We start from the raw sequence: 19216 nt of genomic DNA, 5'->3' as shown, positions 1-19216 counted from the left end.
GAGAACGTCTGAAGGGGAACAGTCAGAGATCTTCTGAAGGGGAACAGACAGAGATCTTCTGAAGGGGAACAGTCAGAGATCTTCTGAAGGGGAACAGTCAGAGATCTTCTGAAGGGGAACAGAAAGAGATCTTCTGAAGGGGAACAGTCAGAGATCTTCTGAAGGGGAACAGTCAGAGAACGTCTGAAGGGGAACAGTCAGAGATCTTCTGAAGGGGAACAGTCAGAGAACGTCTGAAGGGGAACAGTCAGAGATCTTCTGAAGGGGAACAGTCAGAGATCGTCTGAAGGGGAACAGTCAGAGAACGTCTGAAGGGGAACAGTCAGAGAACGTCTGAAGGGGAACAGTCAGAGAACGTCTGAAGGGGAACAGTCAGAGATCTTCTGAAGGGGAACAGTCAGAGATCTTCTGAAGGGGAACAGAAAGAGATCTTCTGAAGGGGAACAGAAAGAGATCTTCTGAAGGGGAACAGTCAGAGATCTTCTCAAGGGGAACAGTCAGAGAACGTCTGAAGGGGAACAGTCAGAGAACGTCTGAAGGGGAACAGTCAGAGAACGTCTGAAGGGGAACAGTCAGAGATCTTCTGAAGGGGAACAGTCAGAGATCTTCTGAAGGGGAACAGAAAGAGATCTTCTGAAGGGGAACAGAAAGAGATCTTCTGAAGGGGAACAGTCAGAGATCTTCTCAAGGGGAACAGTCAGAGAACGTCTGAAGGGGAACAGTCAGAGATCTTCTGAAGGGGAACAGTCAGAGAACGTCTGAAGGGGAACAGTCAGAGAACGTCTGAAGGGGAACAGTCAGAGAACGTCTGAAGGGGAACAGTCAGAGATCTTCTGAAGGGGAACAGAAAGAGAACGTCTGAAGGGGAACAGTCAGAGATCTTCTGAAGGGGAACAGAAAGAGATCTTCTGAAGGGGAACAGAAAGAGATCTTCTGAAGGGTCATGTTACTTTGGTTTGGTCAACAGCTCTGATCCACCACTGCTCACAGGTCAGTGTTTAACGTTCCTCCTGCCGTGTTCCTGCGAGACGTTTGTAATGTGTGATGATACGAACACAATGTGTTTGTTTTTATAACCAATCAGGACCAACGTCTGAGGTCACTTATTGAGACGAGGCCAAAAGTCCAACAAGTCCAGTGAGAGTGATTCTGGGCTGCATGAGTCACTGTTCCCATGACAACATGTCGCCCAGTAAAAACCAGTCAGTCATGATGGAAAAAAAGGGAAAGACCTGGTGTTTATCACGGATGTTTCAATAAAAACAAGAATTGTAACCTGTATGTTTGCGCTTCATTAGTCATTCTGTAACAGAGAGATGCAGCGAGCGCCGTGCATTAGCACAGATGGTATGTAACTCATTGAGGTCGGGGCGTGTCTGCAGCACGCTGTGGCGCTGTGGGACTGACACTCTGCAGCCAACTTCCAAAAACATGACCTCACCAAAATCAACGGGCTCTCTCTGGAGGACAGCCTCCACCCGATGAGGAGCAGCATGAAGAATGGAGGCGTCCTCCAGCCATGAATCAGAACAGTTAGGTTCTCAAGCTTTGGAAAACACCTTGTGGATGTACACACAAACATCAGCTCCTTGCTGAAGGATTTACACCCACCAGAGGGCAGCAGAGTCCCCTTTACATGTATTATTCAATAATGTAATAAAGCTCAACTTTGGAGCAGCTCCTTTAACTGTAAGATGTGAAAAATGTTTGCAGGAGGACGAACAAATGATGGACCTGAAAAAGCTAAAAAAAAGCAGAGACTGAAAGAGCATGTTCTGAACACACCTGTGACTGAGGACGGCAGGTGGAGCAGAGACTGAACACACCTGTGACTGAGGACGGCAGGTGGAGCAGAGACTGAACACACCTGTGACTGAGGACGGCAGGTGGAGCAGAGACTGAACACACCTGTGACTGAGGACGGCAGGTGGAGCAGAGACTATGGAATCAGTCGTATGGAGGAGGCTTTACCCCATGGAAAACGTCACAGCATTACGGAAAGGTGTTAGGAGATACTTTATTGATTCCGAGGGAAATTCAAGAATAAAGGACTTAGTGAAAGGCAATCGCGTTGTTATGACAATCTGACCTCATGTCCACTCGGTGATGGCATAATAATGCGACAGAAGTTAGTGGCGTGGGTCTGCCGTGGTAAAACTACAATGTTCAGGAAATGGACTACAAAAAGCTCCTATAAACATTTTTCCCCTGAGCATAGAGATAATAAGGAAGCATAGAGGTCATAAAGGAAGCATAGAGATAATAAGGAAGCATAGAGGTCATAAAGGAAGCATAGAGGTCATAAAGGAAGCATAGAGGTCATAAAGGAAGCATAGAGGTCATAAAGGAAGCATAGAGATAATAAGGAAGCATAGAGGTCATAAAGGAAGCATAGAGGTCATAAAGGAAGCATAGAGATAATAAGGAAGCATAGAGGTCATAAAGGAAGCATAGAAGTAATAAAGGATGCATAATAATACATTTTATTTGTAGCCTTACATTTAAAAGAAAGGTGCTACAGTAGGCCTACCATAAAACCAGAACACGAGCTGCAGCGTTTTGGACGAGTTGAAGGGTCTTTAGAGATTTACCATAGCACCCTGCTAAAATAGAATTACAGTAATCCAACCTGGAGGTAACAAATGCATGAACTAATTTTTCAGCATCATTTTGTGACAGGATCTGTCTGATCTTAGAGATATTACCAAGGTGAAAATAAACTGTCCTTGAAATGTGTTTAATGTAGGAATCAAAGGACATATCCTGATCAAACAGAACTCCTAGGTTCCTAACAGTGGTACTAGAGGCTACGCTAATACTACTAAGGGCCGTCATATCATCAGAGAAAGTCTCTCCGAGTACCTAATGTCCAGTTTAAATTATGTTAATGGGGCTTAATGTTCTTCCCCAACACTTACCTGCATCAGGTATTTAACTGTCGACATTTCAATATCTTTCCATCACATAAATAATCAACATTACACCAATACTTGAGTGGTCTAACGAGTCCTCGAGTGTTTTACTCCTCCCATTAATTCCCCCCCCCCCCCCCCCCAGCCTGAGCTGAGGACTCTACCCCTGTGCTGGACTCACTGTGCTTTTATTGGGTTATTCTTCCTTTTTAAGGTTCCTTTGTTGTTCATTCATTTGGATTGTTCTTATTTATTAGTCCTAACACAGCCACCTTCTCCTTCAGTCCACCTGAAAGAACAACATACACTCGAGAGGATTTCAAATACTTTTCTATTAACACACAAAGGTCAAACAGCTCGGCGTATTCAACACAGGCACTTTACCATCTTATGTCTGACAGGGAACATCAGAGGTGTGAGGAGTAAAAGTCAGTAAACAACATATAAAGATTTAACTTCTTCAAACACGTCTCATCACTGAGATGAATCAGAACAAAGCTTCCAACCATGATGCAACTTCAACGTCCAAAAAGAAGAAATCAACAGGACCAGTTTGGTTCCTCCCAACATTCAGTCAGCAGATGACCTGAAGATGACCTGAAGCCGACCTGAAGATGACCTGAAGCCGACCTGAAGATGACCTGAAGATGACCTGAAGTCGACCTGAAGATGACCTGAAGCCGACCTGAAGATGACCTGAAGTCGACCTGAAGCGGACCTGAAGATAACCTGAAGCCGACCTGAAGCTGACCTGAAGCTGACCTGGAGATGACCTGAAGCCGACCTGAAGATGACCTGAAGCTGACCTGAAGCTGACCTGGAGATGACCTGAAGCTGACCTGAAGCCGACCTGAAGCCGACCTGAAGCCGACCTGAAGCCGACCTGAAGCTGACCTGAAGCCGACCTGAAGCCGACCTGAAGCTGACCTGAAGCTGACCTGGAGATGACCTGAAGCCGACCCGAAGATGACCTGAAGCTGACCTGGAGATGACCTGAAGCCGACCCGAAGATGACCTGAAGCTGACCTGGAGATGACCTGAAGCCGACCCGAAGATGACCTGAAGCTGACCTGGAGATGACCTGAAGCTGGTGGTTTCTAACAGTATTAATCTCATAGCGGGGAGCTGGATTAGTCAGTCTCTCAGTTGAGTTAAACACATACATTAGAAAGTCAAACAGACAACATGATCTGTTTCTCACATCAATCATGAAGCTGAACATCAAAACAATAAACAACACGTCTGTTTACAACATGGCGGTGTTTGTCTGCAGTCTAATAAGGTCCAGGAAGACAAAGTGAGAGACGTCAGACCCCATCTTTGTGCACACATACGAAGAAAAGGTCCCAGGAAGTTCAGAAGATGGATCATCAGGCTGGTCACGTAGTAAACACAGAACATGTGTGTGTGTGCGTGAGTGTCCTCTGTGTGTCCTGTGTGTGTGTGAATGTGTCCTCTGTGTGTCCTGTGTGTGTGTGTGAATGTCTCCTGTGTGTGTGTCCTGTGTGTGAATGTGTCCTCTGTGTGCCTGTGAATGTGTCCTGTGTGTGTGAATGTGTCCTGTGTGTGTGAATATGTCCTCTGTGTGCGTGTGAATATGTCCTGTGTGTGAATATGTCCTGTGTGTGTGAATATGTCCTCTGTGTGCGTGTGAATATGTCCTGTGTGTGTATGAATGTGTCCTGTGTGTGTGAATATGTCCTGTGTGTGTGAATGTGTCCTGTGTGTGTGTGAATGTGTCCTGTGTGTGTGAATATGTCCTGTGTGTGTGAATATGTTCTCTGTGTGCATGTGAATATGTCCTGTGTGTGTCCTGTGCGTGAATGTGTCCTGTGTGTGTGAATGTGTCCTGTGTGTGTGTGAATGTGTCCTGTGTGTGTGTGAATGTGTCCTGTGTGTGTGTGTGAATGTGTCCTGTGTGTGAATGTGTTGTGTGTGTGTGTGAATGTGTTGTGTGTGTGTGTGAATGTGTTGTGTGTGTGAATGTGTCCTGTGTGTGAATGTGTTGTGTGTGTGAATGTGTTGTGTGTGTGTGAATGTGTCCTGTGTGAGTGTGTGAATGTGTCCTGTGTGTGAATGTGTTGTGTGTGTGTGAATGTGTCCTGTGTGTGAATGTGTCCTGTGTGTGTGAATGTGTCCTGTGTGTGAATGTGTCCTGTGTGTGTGAATGTGTCCTGTGTGTGTGAATGTGTCCTGTGTGTGAATGTGTCCTGTGTGTGAATGTGTCCTGTGTGTGTGAATGTGTCCTGTGTGAATGTGTCCTGTGTGTGTGAATGTGTCCTGTGTGTGAATGTGTCCTGTGTGTGTGAATGTGTCCTGTGTGTGAATGTGTCCTGTGTGTGTGAATGTGTCCTGTGTGTGAATGTGTCCTGTGTGTGTGAATGTGTCCTGTGTGAATGTGTCCTGTGTGTGTGAATGTGTCCTGTGTGTGTGTGTGAATGTGTCCTGTGTGTGAATGTGTCCTGTGTGTGAATGTGTCCTGTGTGTGTGAATGTGTCCTGTGTGTGTGAATGTGTCCTGTGTGTGTGAATGTGTCCTGTGTGTGTGAATGTGTCCTGTGTGTGTGAATGTGTCCTGTGTGTGTGAATGTGTCCTGTGTGTGTGTGAATGTGTCCTGTGTGTGAATGTGTCCTGTGTGTGAATGTGTCCTGTGTGTGTGAATGTGTCCTGTGTGAATGTGTCCTGTGTGTGTGAATGTGTCCTGTGTGAATGTGTCCTGTGTGTGAATGTGTCCTGTGTGTGTGAATGTGTCCTGTGTGTGTGTGAATGTGTCCTGTGTGTGAATGTGTCCTGTGTGTGTGTGTGTGTGTGTGTGAATGTGTCCTGTGTGTGTGTGAATGTGTCCTGTGTGTGAATGTGTCCTGTGTGTGTGTGAATGTGTCCTGTGTGTGAATGTGTCCTGTGTGTGTGAATGTGTCCTGTGTGTGAATGTGTCCTCTGTGTGTGTGTGTGTGTGAATGTGTCGTGTGTGTGTGTGAATGTGTCCTGCGTGCGTGTGCGTGTGTGTGAATGTGTCCTGTGTGTGTGTGTGTGTGTGTGTGTGTGAATGTGTCCTGCGTGCGTGTGCGTGTGTGTGAATGTGTCCTGTGTGTGTGTGTGTGTGTGTGAATGTGTCCTGTGTGTGTGTGAATGTGTCCTGTGTGCGTGTGCGTGTGTGTGAATGTGTCCTGTGTGTGTGTGTGAATGTGTCCTGTGTGCGTGTGCGTGTGTGTGAATGTGTCCTGTGTGTGTGTGTGAATGTGTCCTGTGTGTGTGTGTGTGTGTGTGAATGTGTCGTGTGTGTGTGTGAATGTGTCCTGTGTGCGTGTGCGTGTGTGTGAATGTGTCCTGTGTGTGTGTGTGAATGTGTCCTGTGTGCGTGTGCGTGTGTGTGAATGTGTCCTGTGTGTGTGTGTGAATGTGTCCTGTGTGTGTGTGTGTGTGTGAATGTGTGCGTGTGCGTGTGTGTGATTGTTCAACATCAAATCAGTGTTATCTGCATGTCAGAAGTTTCGGGGATGCGACTGTTCGGCTCCTCATTGTCACCGCTCTCTCTGTGTTGTTTCCACGGCGACTCTCTCTCCTGCTTTACTTCGACGGTTGCACCGTCTCCTGCAGTGACAGCCGACATCGAGCCGAAGGGAGGGGCAACATCACTGACTGGACGCCACTCAGCCTCCATGGGAGCAGGCCCAGGAAGTTCTCCTGGTGGTGCGGGTCCAGACTGAGGCTCATGGCCCGCTGAGGAGGTGTTGGAAGAGGATTGGGGGAGCTGGGGGTCCTCACCGAGGGTGTAGTAGAAGATGGAGCCTGATGATGGGGAAGGAGAGGAGGGGTCACTGGACTCCTGCAGAGATAAAGGGAGAAGAGAGAGAGTGAGATAGACAGATGGATGAATGATAAATGATGAATGACGGATGGATGAATGATAAAGGATGAATGAAGGATGGCTGGATGAGTGATGGATGAATAATGTATGATGGATCGATGAATAATGGATGAATGATGGATGGATGATGGATGATGGATGAATGATGGATGAATGATGGATGGATGGATGAATGATGGATGAATGATGGATGGATGGATGAATGATGGATGATGGATGAATGATGGATGGATGATGGATGAATGATGGATGGATGAATGATGGATGGATGATGGATGGATGATGGATAATGAATGATGGATGGATGAATGATGGATGAATGATGGATGAATGATGGATGGATGAATGATGGATGAATGATGGATGGATGAATGATGGATGGATGAATGATGGATGGATGATGGATGGATGAATGATGGATGGATGAATGATGGATGAATGATGGATGAATGATGGATGGATGAATGATGGATGGATGGATGATGGATGGATGAATGATGGATGGATGAATGATGGATGGATGATGGATGAATGATGGATGGATGAATGATGGATGAATGATGGATGGATGAATGATGGATGGATGAATGATGGATGGATGATGGATGAATGATGGATGGGTATATAGTGTCATGAGGGGAGAAAAGCGGGGCAGGGGAGGAGGTGGGGTTAAGTGCATTGTCATTAAGCTGAGTTTCAGTCACCATGTTCACATTTTAAAGTAGTAAAGATAATTTGATGTTTCTAACAGTTACAGAGACTGTTGTCTACTCTGTGGGAGCCGCCAATGCAGAGGTGTCTTAAACCTGCATCTGTATGACCAGCAGGGGGTGACAAAGCTGCTCTCAGTATCAATGATTAAAGGTTCTGACTTGTCACTGGATTTATTCGCTCAGTAAACACCTTCCTATAGATTCAATGAACTGGCCTGACAGATGACTTGATGCTCCTCATTACTTCACTACCGGTGATGCGTCCAGTGGTTCATGATTCTTAGGAGTCCCTGACTCTTTTCTTTGGGTCCCTGACCCTTTCCTATGGTTACAAGTCCATGACCTACTCTAGCTATTTATTAGAATGGTTGTTTCTTATCCTTTTGATAATTTGAGTCCTTGACTATTTATAGTCAGAGAATAAATAGTCTGTATTTAATTTATTTTATAATACAGCTAAGTATTGGTTTGTGTGCATGTAAAGCACTTTGGTCAGCTGAAGCTGTTGTAAATGTTCTATATAAACTTGATTTGACTTGACTTTTAAGAGATAAGAGATAATCCTTTATTCAATCTCGCGAGTGGAGAAATTTACAGTGTTGCAGCAGCACAGAGCTGCTGTAACGTGCGGCCACCCGGGGCGGCGTCACTACTGTGCTTGGATTCCCAAGATTTACATCTTTCCCATGTCTGAGATACAGCTCTCACGCCACTCTCAACAACAAGGAAAACCTCATGTGTATTATTTTGCATCATGTCTCGTGTCTAATGATTCAGGTAGAGGAACATTTTACCTGCAGGCTTCATTGCTGGAACATGGAATGCATTGTGAGTGGAACACAGGTGCTCATGCAGGTACAAGCGACACATACGAACAAGTGATGCTTCGGTTGCCAAGGAGCAGGGCAGGATCAAACAGCTGTTGCTAGGGAAGCGGAGAGGCAGTGGGGCTTGCTGATTGGACGTAGAGCAGCGTTGGAGGGGCAGGAAGTAGGCAACAGGACTCATTTGGGAAAGGTTAGTACGTCACTGTCACACCTCACTCTCTGAAAAGCAGGCGCACACATGCGCACGCACACAGAGGAAGAACAGAAAGACAACATGTCAGGGTTAGCGTGAAAGAAAAGAAGTTCATGAAGACTTCTGGTCCTACTCGAGTCAGGGTGCTCAAAACGTTAATAAGGAGTCAATAAAGACACAACAAAGAAAGAGCTGAGACGGGAAGAAAAGGGGGAGAGACGTAAACGTTTAGAAAGAGACGTAAACGTTTAGAGAGAGATGTAAACATTTAGAGAGATGTAAACGTTTAGAGAGACGTAAACGTTTAGAGAGAGATGTAAACATTTAGAGAGATGTAAACGTTTAGAGAGAGACGTAAACATTTAGAGAGACGTAAACATTTAGAGAGATGTAAACATTTAGAGAGACGTAAACATTTAGAGAGATGTAAACATTTAGAGAGATGTAAACATTTAGAGAGACGTAAACGTTTAGAGAGAGATGTAAACATTTAGAGAGATGTAAACATTTAGAGAGACGTAAACGTTTAGAGAGAGATGTAAACATTTAGAGAGATGTAAACGTTTACAAAGAGACGTAAACATTTAGAGAGATGTAAACGTTTACAAAGAGACGTAAACATTTAGAGATGTAAACGTTTAGAGAGATGTAAACGTTTAGAGAGAGATGTAAACATTTAGAGAGATGTAAACATTTAGAAAGAGACGTAAACATTTAGAGAGACGTAAACATTTAGAGAGACGTAAACGTTTAGAGAGATGTAAATGTTTAGAGAGACGTAAACATTTAAGAGAGACGTAAACATTTAGAGAGAGATGTAAATGTTTAGAGATGTAAACATTTAGAGAGATGTAAACATTTAGAAAGAGACGTAAACATTTAGAGATGTAAATGTTTAGAAAGAGACGTAAACATTTAGAGAGATGTAAACGTTTAGAGAGATGTAAATGTTTAGAAAGAGACGTAAACGTTTAGAGAGAGACGTAAACGTTTAGAGAGAGACTTAAACATTTAGAGAGATGTAAATGTTTAGTGAGAGACGTAAACATTTAGAGAGATGTAAACGTTTACAAAGAGACGTAAACATTTAGAGAGATGTAAACGTTTACAAAGAGACGTAAACATTTAGAGAGATGTAAACGTTTACAAAGAGACGTAAACATTTAGAGAGATGTAAACGTTTAGAGAGATGTAAACGTTTAGAGAGAGATGTAAACATTTAGAGAGATGTAAACATTTAGAAAGAGACGTAAACATTTAGAGAGACGTAAACGTTTAGAGAGATGTAAATGTTTAGAGAGACGTAAACATTTAAGAGAGGCGTAAATGTTTAGAAAGAGAGACGTAAACGTTTAGAGAGAGACGTAAACATTTAGAGTGAGAGACGTAAACATTTAGAGAGACGTAAACATTTAGAAAGAGAGACGTAAACATTTAGAGAGATGTAAACATTTAGAGAGAGACGTAAACATTTAGAGAGACGTAAACATTTAGAGAGAGACATAAACATTTAGAGAGAGAGACATAAACGTTTAGACAGAGACGTAAACGTTTAGAGAGAGAGACATAAACATTTAGAGAGAGACGTAAACGTTTAGAGAGAGAGACGTAAACATTTAGAGAGAGACGTAAACATTTAGAGAGAGAGACATAAACGTTTAGAAAGAGACAAACGTTTAGAGAGAGACGTAAACGTTTAGAGAGACGTAAACGTTTAGAAAGAGACATAAACGTTTAGAGAGAGAGACGTAAACGTTTAGAGAGACGTAAACGTTTAGAAAGAGACAAACGTTTAGAGAGAGAGACGTAAACGTTTAGAGAGAGACGTAAACGTTTAGAGAGAGAGACGTAAACGTTTAGAGAGACATAAACGTTTAGAGAGAGACATAAACGTTTAGAGAGAGACATAAACGTTTAGAAAGAGACATAAACGTTTAGAGAGAGAGACGTAAACGTTTAGAGAGACATAAACGTTTAGAGAGAGACATAAACGTTTAGAGAGAGACATAAACGTTTAGAGAGAGACGTAAACGTTTAGAGAGAGACGTAAACGTTTAGAGAGAGAGACGTAAACGTTTAGAGAGAGACATAAACGTTTAGAGAGAGACATAAATGTTTAGAAAGAGACATAAACGTTTAGAGAGAGACGTAAACGTTTAGAGAGACATAAACGTTTAGAGAGAGACATAAACGTTTAGAGAGAGACGTAAACGTTTAGAGACGTAAACGTTTAGAGAGAGACGTAAATGTTTAGAGAGATGTAAATGTTTAGAGAGACGTAAACATTTAAGAGAGACGTAAACATTTAGAGAGAGACGTAAACGTTTAGAGATGTAAACGTTTAGAGAGATGTAAATGTTTAGAGAGAGACGTAAACATTTAAGAGGCGTAAATGTTGAGGTGATTGTTGATGTTCTGAGAATCAAAAGGAACATTTAGGGTTAATATCAAAACAATGTGTGTTAAGATACTGAGATGATAAAGAAGGTAGAGACGCTGTGAGGAGCCGGGGTTTGGATCTAAATGAATAAGATGATGATGATGATGATGGAAGAGAAGATGGAGGACAATGAGGATGCAGACAAACACTTAGGCAACAAAGATCTGAAAGCAGCGTTCAAACACTTATTAACTTCAAAGTTCCAGATCTGGTTTCCACCTGTAGTCAAGTGCATCCTGATTATCAGATACTTCAGAGATGGATAATGCATCAAATCCAGCCACAGCTAAACGTCATCTTAACGACATAAGCAAACTCCTGAGAGTCCAGGATGAGGTCTGGATGGCAGATCAAGTCCTGGACTCTGTGCGTCACAGGCACCTCAGCCAAGTCAAGTATCAGCAAAACAACCCAAACCCAAAACAAATATATTTGTGGCAACAAAAGCGTCGAACTTCTGGAGCGATAAAGAAACTGAGTTTTGGTCTGTCAGAGGTGAGGACCTGTTTCAGCCGAAGACAATAAAAAGTGGACAGAGCTGAGGGGATTTGATTCAACATTCAGTGAAATTACCAGCAGGAAGCGCCTGCTTTCCAAATCAAAGCTCTTAAATCAAGAAATCTTTGAGCCAATGAGCCTCGTACTCACTTCTCTGTTTACTATCTTATAGAAGTTTATGATTCTGTCAGTTTCTAAGAGGCTTCATAAACCTGGAGTTTATTAGAGATGAATCTGGAAAACAAATCCTCCTTCTCTGTGACTACATATTTAATATTCTGCTGCAGGCGGAGAGTCAGTTCTTCCCTACCATTAACACCTCTCCGTTCACTCTGGCGATAAAACAAAGAGACTCAGTCGGCCACAAAACCAGAGGAGAAGTTCTGCAGGATGCTGTCAGAAGCTTGCGAGTTAGAGGCTGGTGGTTAAGGGGGGGATGGGGGGTTTGAGGAGAGGTCATGGGTCACATACGTGCTGCATTCACCACTGCAGAATGGCGTATACCTCTGTATACAAGGGCTGGACAGCCGTCTGGCTTGACGGATCTGAAAACAACAGTTTAAAGTGACATTCATGAGAAGAGTTCCTTTCCAAACTGCACACGACGTTGTCCAGCAGCACGAGGAGAAACGCCATCTTTGACCACAGAGACGATTCTTTACAGCAGATAGAGCAAGCGTATTATCGACCCTTCTGTATGAACACACTGTGACAGGAGTTTTCACAAAGACGGAGACAACAGCAGGTTCTCCTTTGGATGAATAATTAGAGCGAGGAGAAATCACGAGTGTGATATGAGTTCACAAAGATTAAATGACCAAAGCTCTGCCAGGTCTGAAGGTCAGGTATGCCACAGGTGAAGGTCCGATACAGCTACAGGTGAAGGTCAGGTACAACTACAGCTTTACTTAGTTAAAGATTCTTTTAGATTTAGTTTTTGTTTTTCACTGTTTGGGAAGAAACTCAGAAAAGAGAAAAAATATAAAAAATATCATCTTCCATCCATCATCAACATCATCCATCAGACATTAACTACAGTGTAAGCTTAGCATGGTACCTAAAGTGTTAGCTTAGCATGGTACCTAAAGTGTTAGCTTAGCAGGATACCTACAGTGTTAGCTTAGCAGGATACCTACAGTGTTAGCTTAGCAGGATACCTACAGTGTTAGTTTAGCATGATACCTACAGAGTTAGCTTAGCATGGTAGGTACAGTGTTAGCTATGCATTATACCTATGGCATTAGCTTAGCATGGTATGTACAGTGTTAGCTTAGCACGATACCTACAGTGTTAGCTTAGTATAATACCTACAGCGTTAGCTTAGCATGGTACGTACAGTGTTAGCTTAGCATGATTCCTACAGTGTTATCTTAGTATGATAACTACAGTGTTAGCTTAGCATGCTTTGTACAGGGTTAGCTTAGCATGATACCTAAAGAATTAACTTAGCATGGTACGTACAGTGTTAGCCTAGCATGATACCTACAGCGTTAGCTTAGCATGGTATGTACAGTGTTAGCTTAGCATGGTACCTACAGCGTTAGCTTAGCATGATTCCTACTGTGTTAGCTTAGCATGATACCTACAGTGTTAGCTATGCATTCTACCTACAGAATTAGCTTAGCATGGTATGTACAGTGTTAGCTTAGCAGGATATCTACAGTGTAAGCTTAGCATGTTACCTACAGTGTTAGCGGAGCGTCCCGTGCCACGCTGAGCCACGATAGCGCCGGATACGGCTTTAATCCAGCTGTGCATTTCCTCTGGACTGTTAGCCTGGAGAGAGGGAGATTAGAGTTCAAACATCTGACGGCTCACAGGTAAAGATCACTTGACTCTGAATCCACTTCCTATTACCTGTATGTAGAAGGTTCTGGAGCTGGTGACCATTTCAAACAAGTTGTCTCTCATCATGAGCTCGCTGCAGGAGACCAGAGAAGAATCATGATGTCTAACTGATGCTAAGCTAAGGAGAACAGCATGCTAACGCTCACCTGTGTTTGCACTCTTGAACTTTGAGGATTTCTTTTAAAGGGATGACTCTGAGTGCGTCCCTCTCCTGCAAAGAGACATCACAGCCTTCCTCATCTTTTTTTTTTTTTTTAAAGATTTATTTTTGGCCTTTTTGCCTTTATTGATAGGACAGAGGATAGAGTCGGAAAGGGGGAGAGAGTGGGGAGAGACATGCGGGAAAGTGGCCACAGGCCGGACGTGAACCCGGGCCGCCCGCGCGAGGAGCAAAGCCTCACAACATGGTACGCGCGCTGTCGCTGCCGCTGAGCTATCGGCGCCCCCAGCCTTCCTCATCTTTATCATCATCATCATCATCAGAACATTATCATCATCATCGGATCATCATCAGAGCATCATTATCATCAGATCATTTTGAGTTCTTCTCATTACTTTAACAGTCCATTCCTTTGTTGTTTAGTTTTAGTAGTTATCTTCTTATCTTTAGTAACGCTCTTATCTTCCTCAACTGGTTAGTTGTTGTCTTTCATAGTCAGCTGGTTGTGCTCATGATGAAGTAACAAGCGAGCTGACAGTTAGCATGTTGAGCTGAAACTTAAAGTTACACCAGGGAATATTGGAGTGGAGCTGGAGCAGGTGCACGTCAGAATATCAAACTAACATCCAGGGCAACACAAACAGCAAAGGTCACAAAGTTGAAAAGGAAGACCCGATGGCAGCGTGTCCTGTTACAGGATGATCACGGAAAAGGCCCCCAACCCCCTCCACTAGTCTCCACTGCTTTAGCTTTATGCTCTATTTTAAAGGGCTCAAATAAATAAAGTACATTAATGTTGCCTCACCAGGTCAGATTTGTAGTAGCTAAGAGCGTTTTCTTCCAGCATGAAGTACCTTCTCTTCCAATTCTTCATCTGACGAAGTGAAGAAAAGAAGAGAGCAGATTAATAACCTTGTATATGTGCATCTGTGTGTGTATATGTGTATCTGTGTGTGTATATGTGCATCTGTGTGTGTATATGTGCATCTGTGTGTGTATATGTGTATCTGTGTGTGTATATGTGCATCTGTGTGTATATGTGTATCTGTGTGTGTATATGTGTATCTGTGTGTGTATATGTGCATCTGTGTGTGTATATGTGCATCTGTGTGTATATGTGCATCTGTGTATATATGTGCATCTGTGTGTATATGTGCATCTGTGTGTGTATATGTGCATCTGTGTGTGTATATGTGCATCTGTGTGTATATGTGCATCTGTGTGTGTATATGTGCATCTGTGTGTGTATGTGTATCTGTGTGTGTATATGTGCATCTGTGTGTGTATATGTGCATCTGTGTGTGTATATGTGCATCTGTGTGTGTATATGTGCATCTGTGTGTATTTGTGGATGTGTGTGTATATGTGCATCTGTGTGTATTTGTGGATGTGTGTGTGTGTATTTGTGGATGTGTGTGTGTATTTGTGGATGTGTGTGTATTTGTGGATGTGTGTGTGTGTATTTGTGGATGTGTGTGTGTGTGTGAAGATGTGTCCTCTCACCAAAGCTCCCTGTTTGACACAGTATCCGGCCTTGATGATGCCCTGGTCCTGGACTCCTCTGGACAGATAATAGGGCAGCTGATTCTGACTCCTCTTCACGCCTCCACGCTCGGCCTCGCTCTGCCCCTCCCCCTGCTCCTGAAAAACGCACACACAGATTCACAGCATCGTCTCAGTCAACCAAACGTGTGAACCATTGAGCTGCTCATGAACATATCGTTCAATAACAAGCTTTTAGCCTCTTTTCTTTTTCACTCTTATTTTGTTATTTCCTGTCTGAGTCTTAAAGCGGCTCCTCAGCAGGTCCCCTAAGCCAACGTCAGCGCCTCCAGACACAGAATTCCAGCCTGTCATCACTCGCCTGAGTTTGGTCACATGTTGCTGCTGCATACCTCCACAGACATGATCAGACCTGCTGAGTAGCTTCTGTTAGCAGATGCTAATGTTGTGCACATGACTAAAGGTGTGTGTGTGTGTTACCTGCGTGGCAGTGATGATAGGGACTCCTCCTATGATCTCAGTCTTGTAGGAGACCTGTTTCATGGCTCCGGACGCTTCTTGGGGAGTCTCTGCATGAGTGTGGCTCTCGCCTGGTTTTGGCACCTGGAATCACAAAGAGAGAAGAAGAGCAGAGGAAGCATCAGGTGAGCACTCGGCCTTCAGAGATAAAGAGAGAAACTCACTACAGAGAGACGAGCTCATGAGTGTGTTCACACCACCCCAAACTAAACTCACTACAGAGAGACGAGCTCATGAGTGTGTTCACACCACCCCAAACTAAACTCACTACACAGAGACGAGCTCATGAGTGTGTTCACACCACCCCAAACTAAACTCACTACAGAGAGACGAGCTCATGAGTGTGTTCACACCACCCCAAACTAAACTCACTACAGAGACGAGCTCATGAGTGTGTTCACACCACCCCAAACTAAACTCACTACAGAGAGACGAGCTCATGAGTGTGTTCACACCACCCCAAACTAAACTCACTACAGAGAGACGAGCTCGTGAGTGTGTTCACACCACCCCAAACTAAACTCACTACAGAGAGACGAGCTCATGAGTGTGTTCACACCACCCCAAACTAAACTCACTACAGAGAGACGAGCTCATGAGTGTGTTCACACCACCCCAAACTAAACTCACTACAGAGACGAGCTCGTGAGTGTGTTCACACCACCCCAAACTAAACTCACTACAGAGAGAGAGACGAGCTCGTGAGTGTGTTCACACCACCCCAAACTAAACTCACTACAGAGAGACGAGCTCATGAGTGTGTTCACACCACCCCAAACTAAACTCACTACAGAGACGAGCTCGTGAGTGTGTTCACACCACCCCAAACTAAACTCACTACAGAGAGAGAGACGAGCTCGTGAGTGTGTTCACACCACCCCAAACTAAACTCACTACACAGAGACGAGCTCATGAGTGTGTTCACACCACATTTTTAATCTGCCACAGCCTGAAGCCAAACACAACATGAGAAACAGGGTCACCTATTGATCCCTGTGTGTGTGTGTGTGTGTGTGTGTGTGTGTGTGTGTGTGTGTGTGTGTGTGTGTGTGTGTGTGTGTTAGGGCTCACAGTAATCTTGGTGGCGTTGTTGAGGACGCTGATCCACTCCACTAAATCCTGCTGGTCGTTGGCCTGCAGATAAAACTTCCTCATTCCTGCGTTGATGACTGCGGACAGACAGAGGTCACTACATCAGAGAATGTCAGGGTGTGTGTGTGTGTGTGAGAGAGAGAGAGAGTGTGTGAGAGTGTGTGAGAGTGTGTGAGAGTGTGTGAGAGACAGAGTGTGTGAGAGTGTATGTGGAAGGTAAACTTACCAAAGCAGAACTCAGCCTTTGGTCGGAGTTTGGTGGCATCGCTCACCTGAGAGAGAGAGAGAGAGAGAGAGAGAGAGAGAGAGAGAGAGAGAGAGAGAGAGACAGAGAGAGAGAGAGAGAGAGAGAGAGAGACAGAGAGAGAGAGAGAGAGAGAGAGAGAGAGAGAGAGACAGAGAGACAGAGAGAGAGAATTACTAATTCAGTTTAATAAAGTTTGTTTCGAAAGAATTACCTATTGCTGTGTCCATCACGGCCCAATCTTTCCTTAGGGGTGTGTGTGTGTGTGTGTGTGTGTGTGTGTGTGTGTGTGTGTGTGTGTGGAACAGAAGGGACTCACCTTAGAGATGTAGGTGAGTTTGAGAGATCCCACATTCTCTGAACCTTCAGGCAGATTCTGGAGGAAAAAACAAAATTCAGCCTGCGAACTATTAACAGAAGAACCCTGACCCAGACCCTGACCCAGACCCAGACCCAGACCCTGACCCCCTTCACTCAGCCTCACCTGTGGGTTGTCCATGAACCACAGCAGGTTGCCCTGCTGAGTGTCCAGGATGAAGTAACGGCGCAGAAACCTGCCACTGTTCTCGTTCTCCTCGATGTCCAGGAAGCCGCAAATGCGATTCTGTCGGTCCACGTAAGGCATCGTAACCCAGACCGGATCAGCCCGCCCTGGAGCATCACAGGAGGGTCTGCACACACACACACACACACAGGTATCAGACATTCTTTATTTCTAATAGGTGCAGAAAGTTGCCATAGTAACGACTATAAACCACCATGTTCCCCTCCCCCACACTTCCCTAACACACAACTTTCCTTCCCTGCTGATTTAAGAGGAACCACGAACACACAGAAACCTCCAGAACAATGATCAGACCTCATCAGAGGGTCAGACCTCATCAGACCTCATCAGAGGGTCAGACCTCATCAGAGGGTCAGACCTCATCAGACCTCATCAGACCTCATCAGAGGGTCAGACCTCATCAGACCTCATCAGAGGGTCAGACCTCATCAGAGGGTCAGACCTCATCAGAGGGTCAGACCTCATCAGACCTCATCAGAGGGTCAGACCTCATCAAAGGGTCAGACCTCATCAGAGGGTCAGACCTCAGTCCTTATCGGAGTGTCAGTTCTCAGTAAGAGGCCCCCGAGGGCCAACAAACACTTCAAACCACAGGAGTGCAAACTGCACATTTTGCAGTGACAGTAGGAAACCTCCCCAAGGTTGCCCCACCTGAGAGACCCTGGTATCTGAGAGGGAGGATCCTCGGGCCCCACCTGAGAGACCCTGGTATCTGAGAGGGAGGATCCTCGGGCCCCACCTGAGAGACCCTGGTATCTGAGAGGGAGGATCCTCGGGCCCCACCTGAGAGACCCTGGTATCTGAGAGGGAGGATCCTCGGGCCCCACCTGAGAGACCCTGGTATCTGAGAGGGAGGATCCTCGGGCCCCACCTGAGAGACCCTGGTATCTGAGAGGGAGGATCCTCGGGCCCCACCTGAGAGACCCTGGTATCTGAGAGGGAGGATCCTCGGGCCCCACCTGAGAGACCCTGGTATCTGAGAGGGAGGATCCTCGGGCCCCACCTGAGAGACCCTGGTATCTGAGAGGGAGGATCCTCGGGCCCCACCTGAGAGACCCTGGTATCTGAGAGGGAGGATCCTCGGGCCCCACCTGAGAGACCCTGGTATCGGAGAGGGAGGATCCTCGGGCCCCACCTGAGAGACCCTGGTATCTGAGAGGGAGGATCCTCGGGCCCCACCTGAGAGACCCTGGTATCGGAGAGGGAGGATCCTCGGGCCCCACCTGAGAGACCCTGGTATCTGAGAGGGAGGATCCTCGGGCCCCACCTGAGAGACCCTGGTATCGGAGAGGGAGGATCCTCGGGCCCCCCCAGACTCAAGAGTCTGAACACAGGTACTGTCAGACGTGAACATTTCCAGGTGTACACGATGTCAGACTGCCCACGTCATCATAAAAGCCTTTATATGGTCATATATATATATATATATATATATTTATATATGATCATATAATAATCACAGCGTGGTCACTCCTCTGACGCTTGACGTTTACATGACGTCATCCAGCCATAGAAAGGTGTGAAGGTCCCTTCAAACACACATCAGAGCACCTTTTCCTCCCTGAGGACTTCTAACTGATGTCACGGCCCTGACTACATTCACCGACTTCCTCTCCCGCCTCCATCAACCGACATTTAAAACCGAACAATCGTCGTCGTTTCCGGTCGAAGATGTGACCGAGAGGCCCGGATGTGACCGTGTGATGGTCAGCAGGCAGTCAAAGCGGAGGATTCTGGGTTTACTTACACAGTTCGGCTCAGTCCGGGTCCAGTGTGCCAGCTGTCAGGGACCTGCGTCAAGTCACACGCAGAACACGCATCGTGCTTCCGGTTT

General features: G+C 45.2%; 1 protein-coding gene across 3 annotated transcripts in view; it reads right to left on the bottom strand.

Moving 5' to 3' along the window:
* Positions 1–6294: 6294 nt before the first annotated feature.
* Positions 6295–19216, bottom strand: part of LOC306817268 (pleckstrin homology domain-containing family A member 1-like) — a 12937-nt gene continuing 15 nt past the window's right edge. Inside the window, exons 1-13 of one of the 3 annotated variants that reach the window (XM_079334022.1) lie at positions 19130–19216; positions 17302–17488; positions 17137–17193; positions 16800–16845; positions 16553–16650; positions 15443–15565; positions 14963–15100; positions 14265–14333; positions 13446–13510; positions 13309–13372; positions 13138–13227; positions 11923–11996; positions 6356–6738 (exon numbers count right to left, since the gene is read on the bottom strand). The exon at positions 19130–19216 is cut by the window's right edge and continues 15 nt beyond it. In XM_079334022.1, the coding sequence (XP_079190148.1) occupies positions 6480–6738; positions 11923–11996; positions 13138–13227; positions 13309–13372; positions 13446–13510; positions 14265–14333; positions 14963–15100; positions 15443–15565; positions 16553–16650; positions 16800–16845; positions 17137–17193; positions 17302–17442 (1224 nt within the window). In that variant the 5' untranslated portion in view covers positions 17443–17488; positions 19130–19216 and the 3' untranslated portion in view covers positions 6356–6479. Of the gene's footprint in view, positions 6739–8287; positions 8540–11922; positions 11997–13137; positions 13228–13308; positions 13373–13445; positions 13511–14264; positions 14334–14962; positions 15101–15442; positions 15566–16552; positions 16651–16799; positions 16846–17136; positions 17194–17301; positions 17489–19129 lie in introns of all 3 variants that reach the window. The other 2 variants (XR_013778005.1, XM_079334021.1) reach the window with 2 other exon arrangements.

Source organism: Symphodus melops, assembly GCF_947650265.1.
Source record: "Symphodus melops genome assembly, chromosome: 21".
NCBI lineage: Eukaryota > Metazoa > Chordata > Actinopteri > Labriformes > Labridae > Symphodus > Symphodus melops.
The sequence above is the reverse complement of the archived record's forward strand: the minus strand, read 5'-3'. Positions and strand labels throughout refer to the sequence as shown.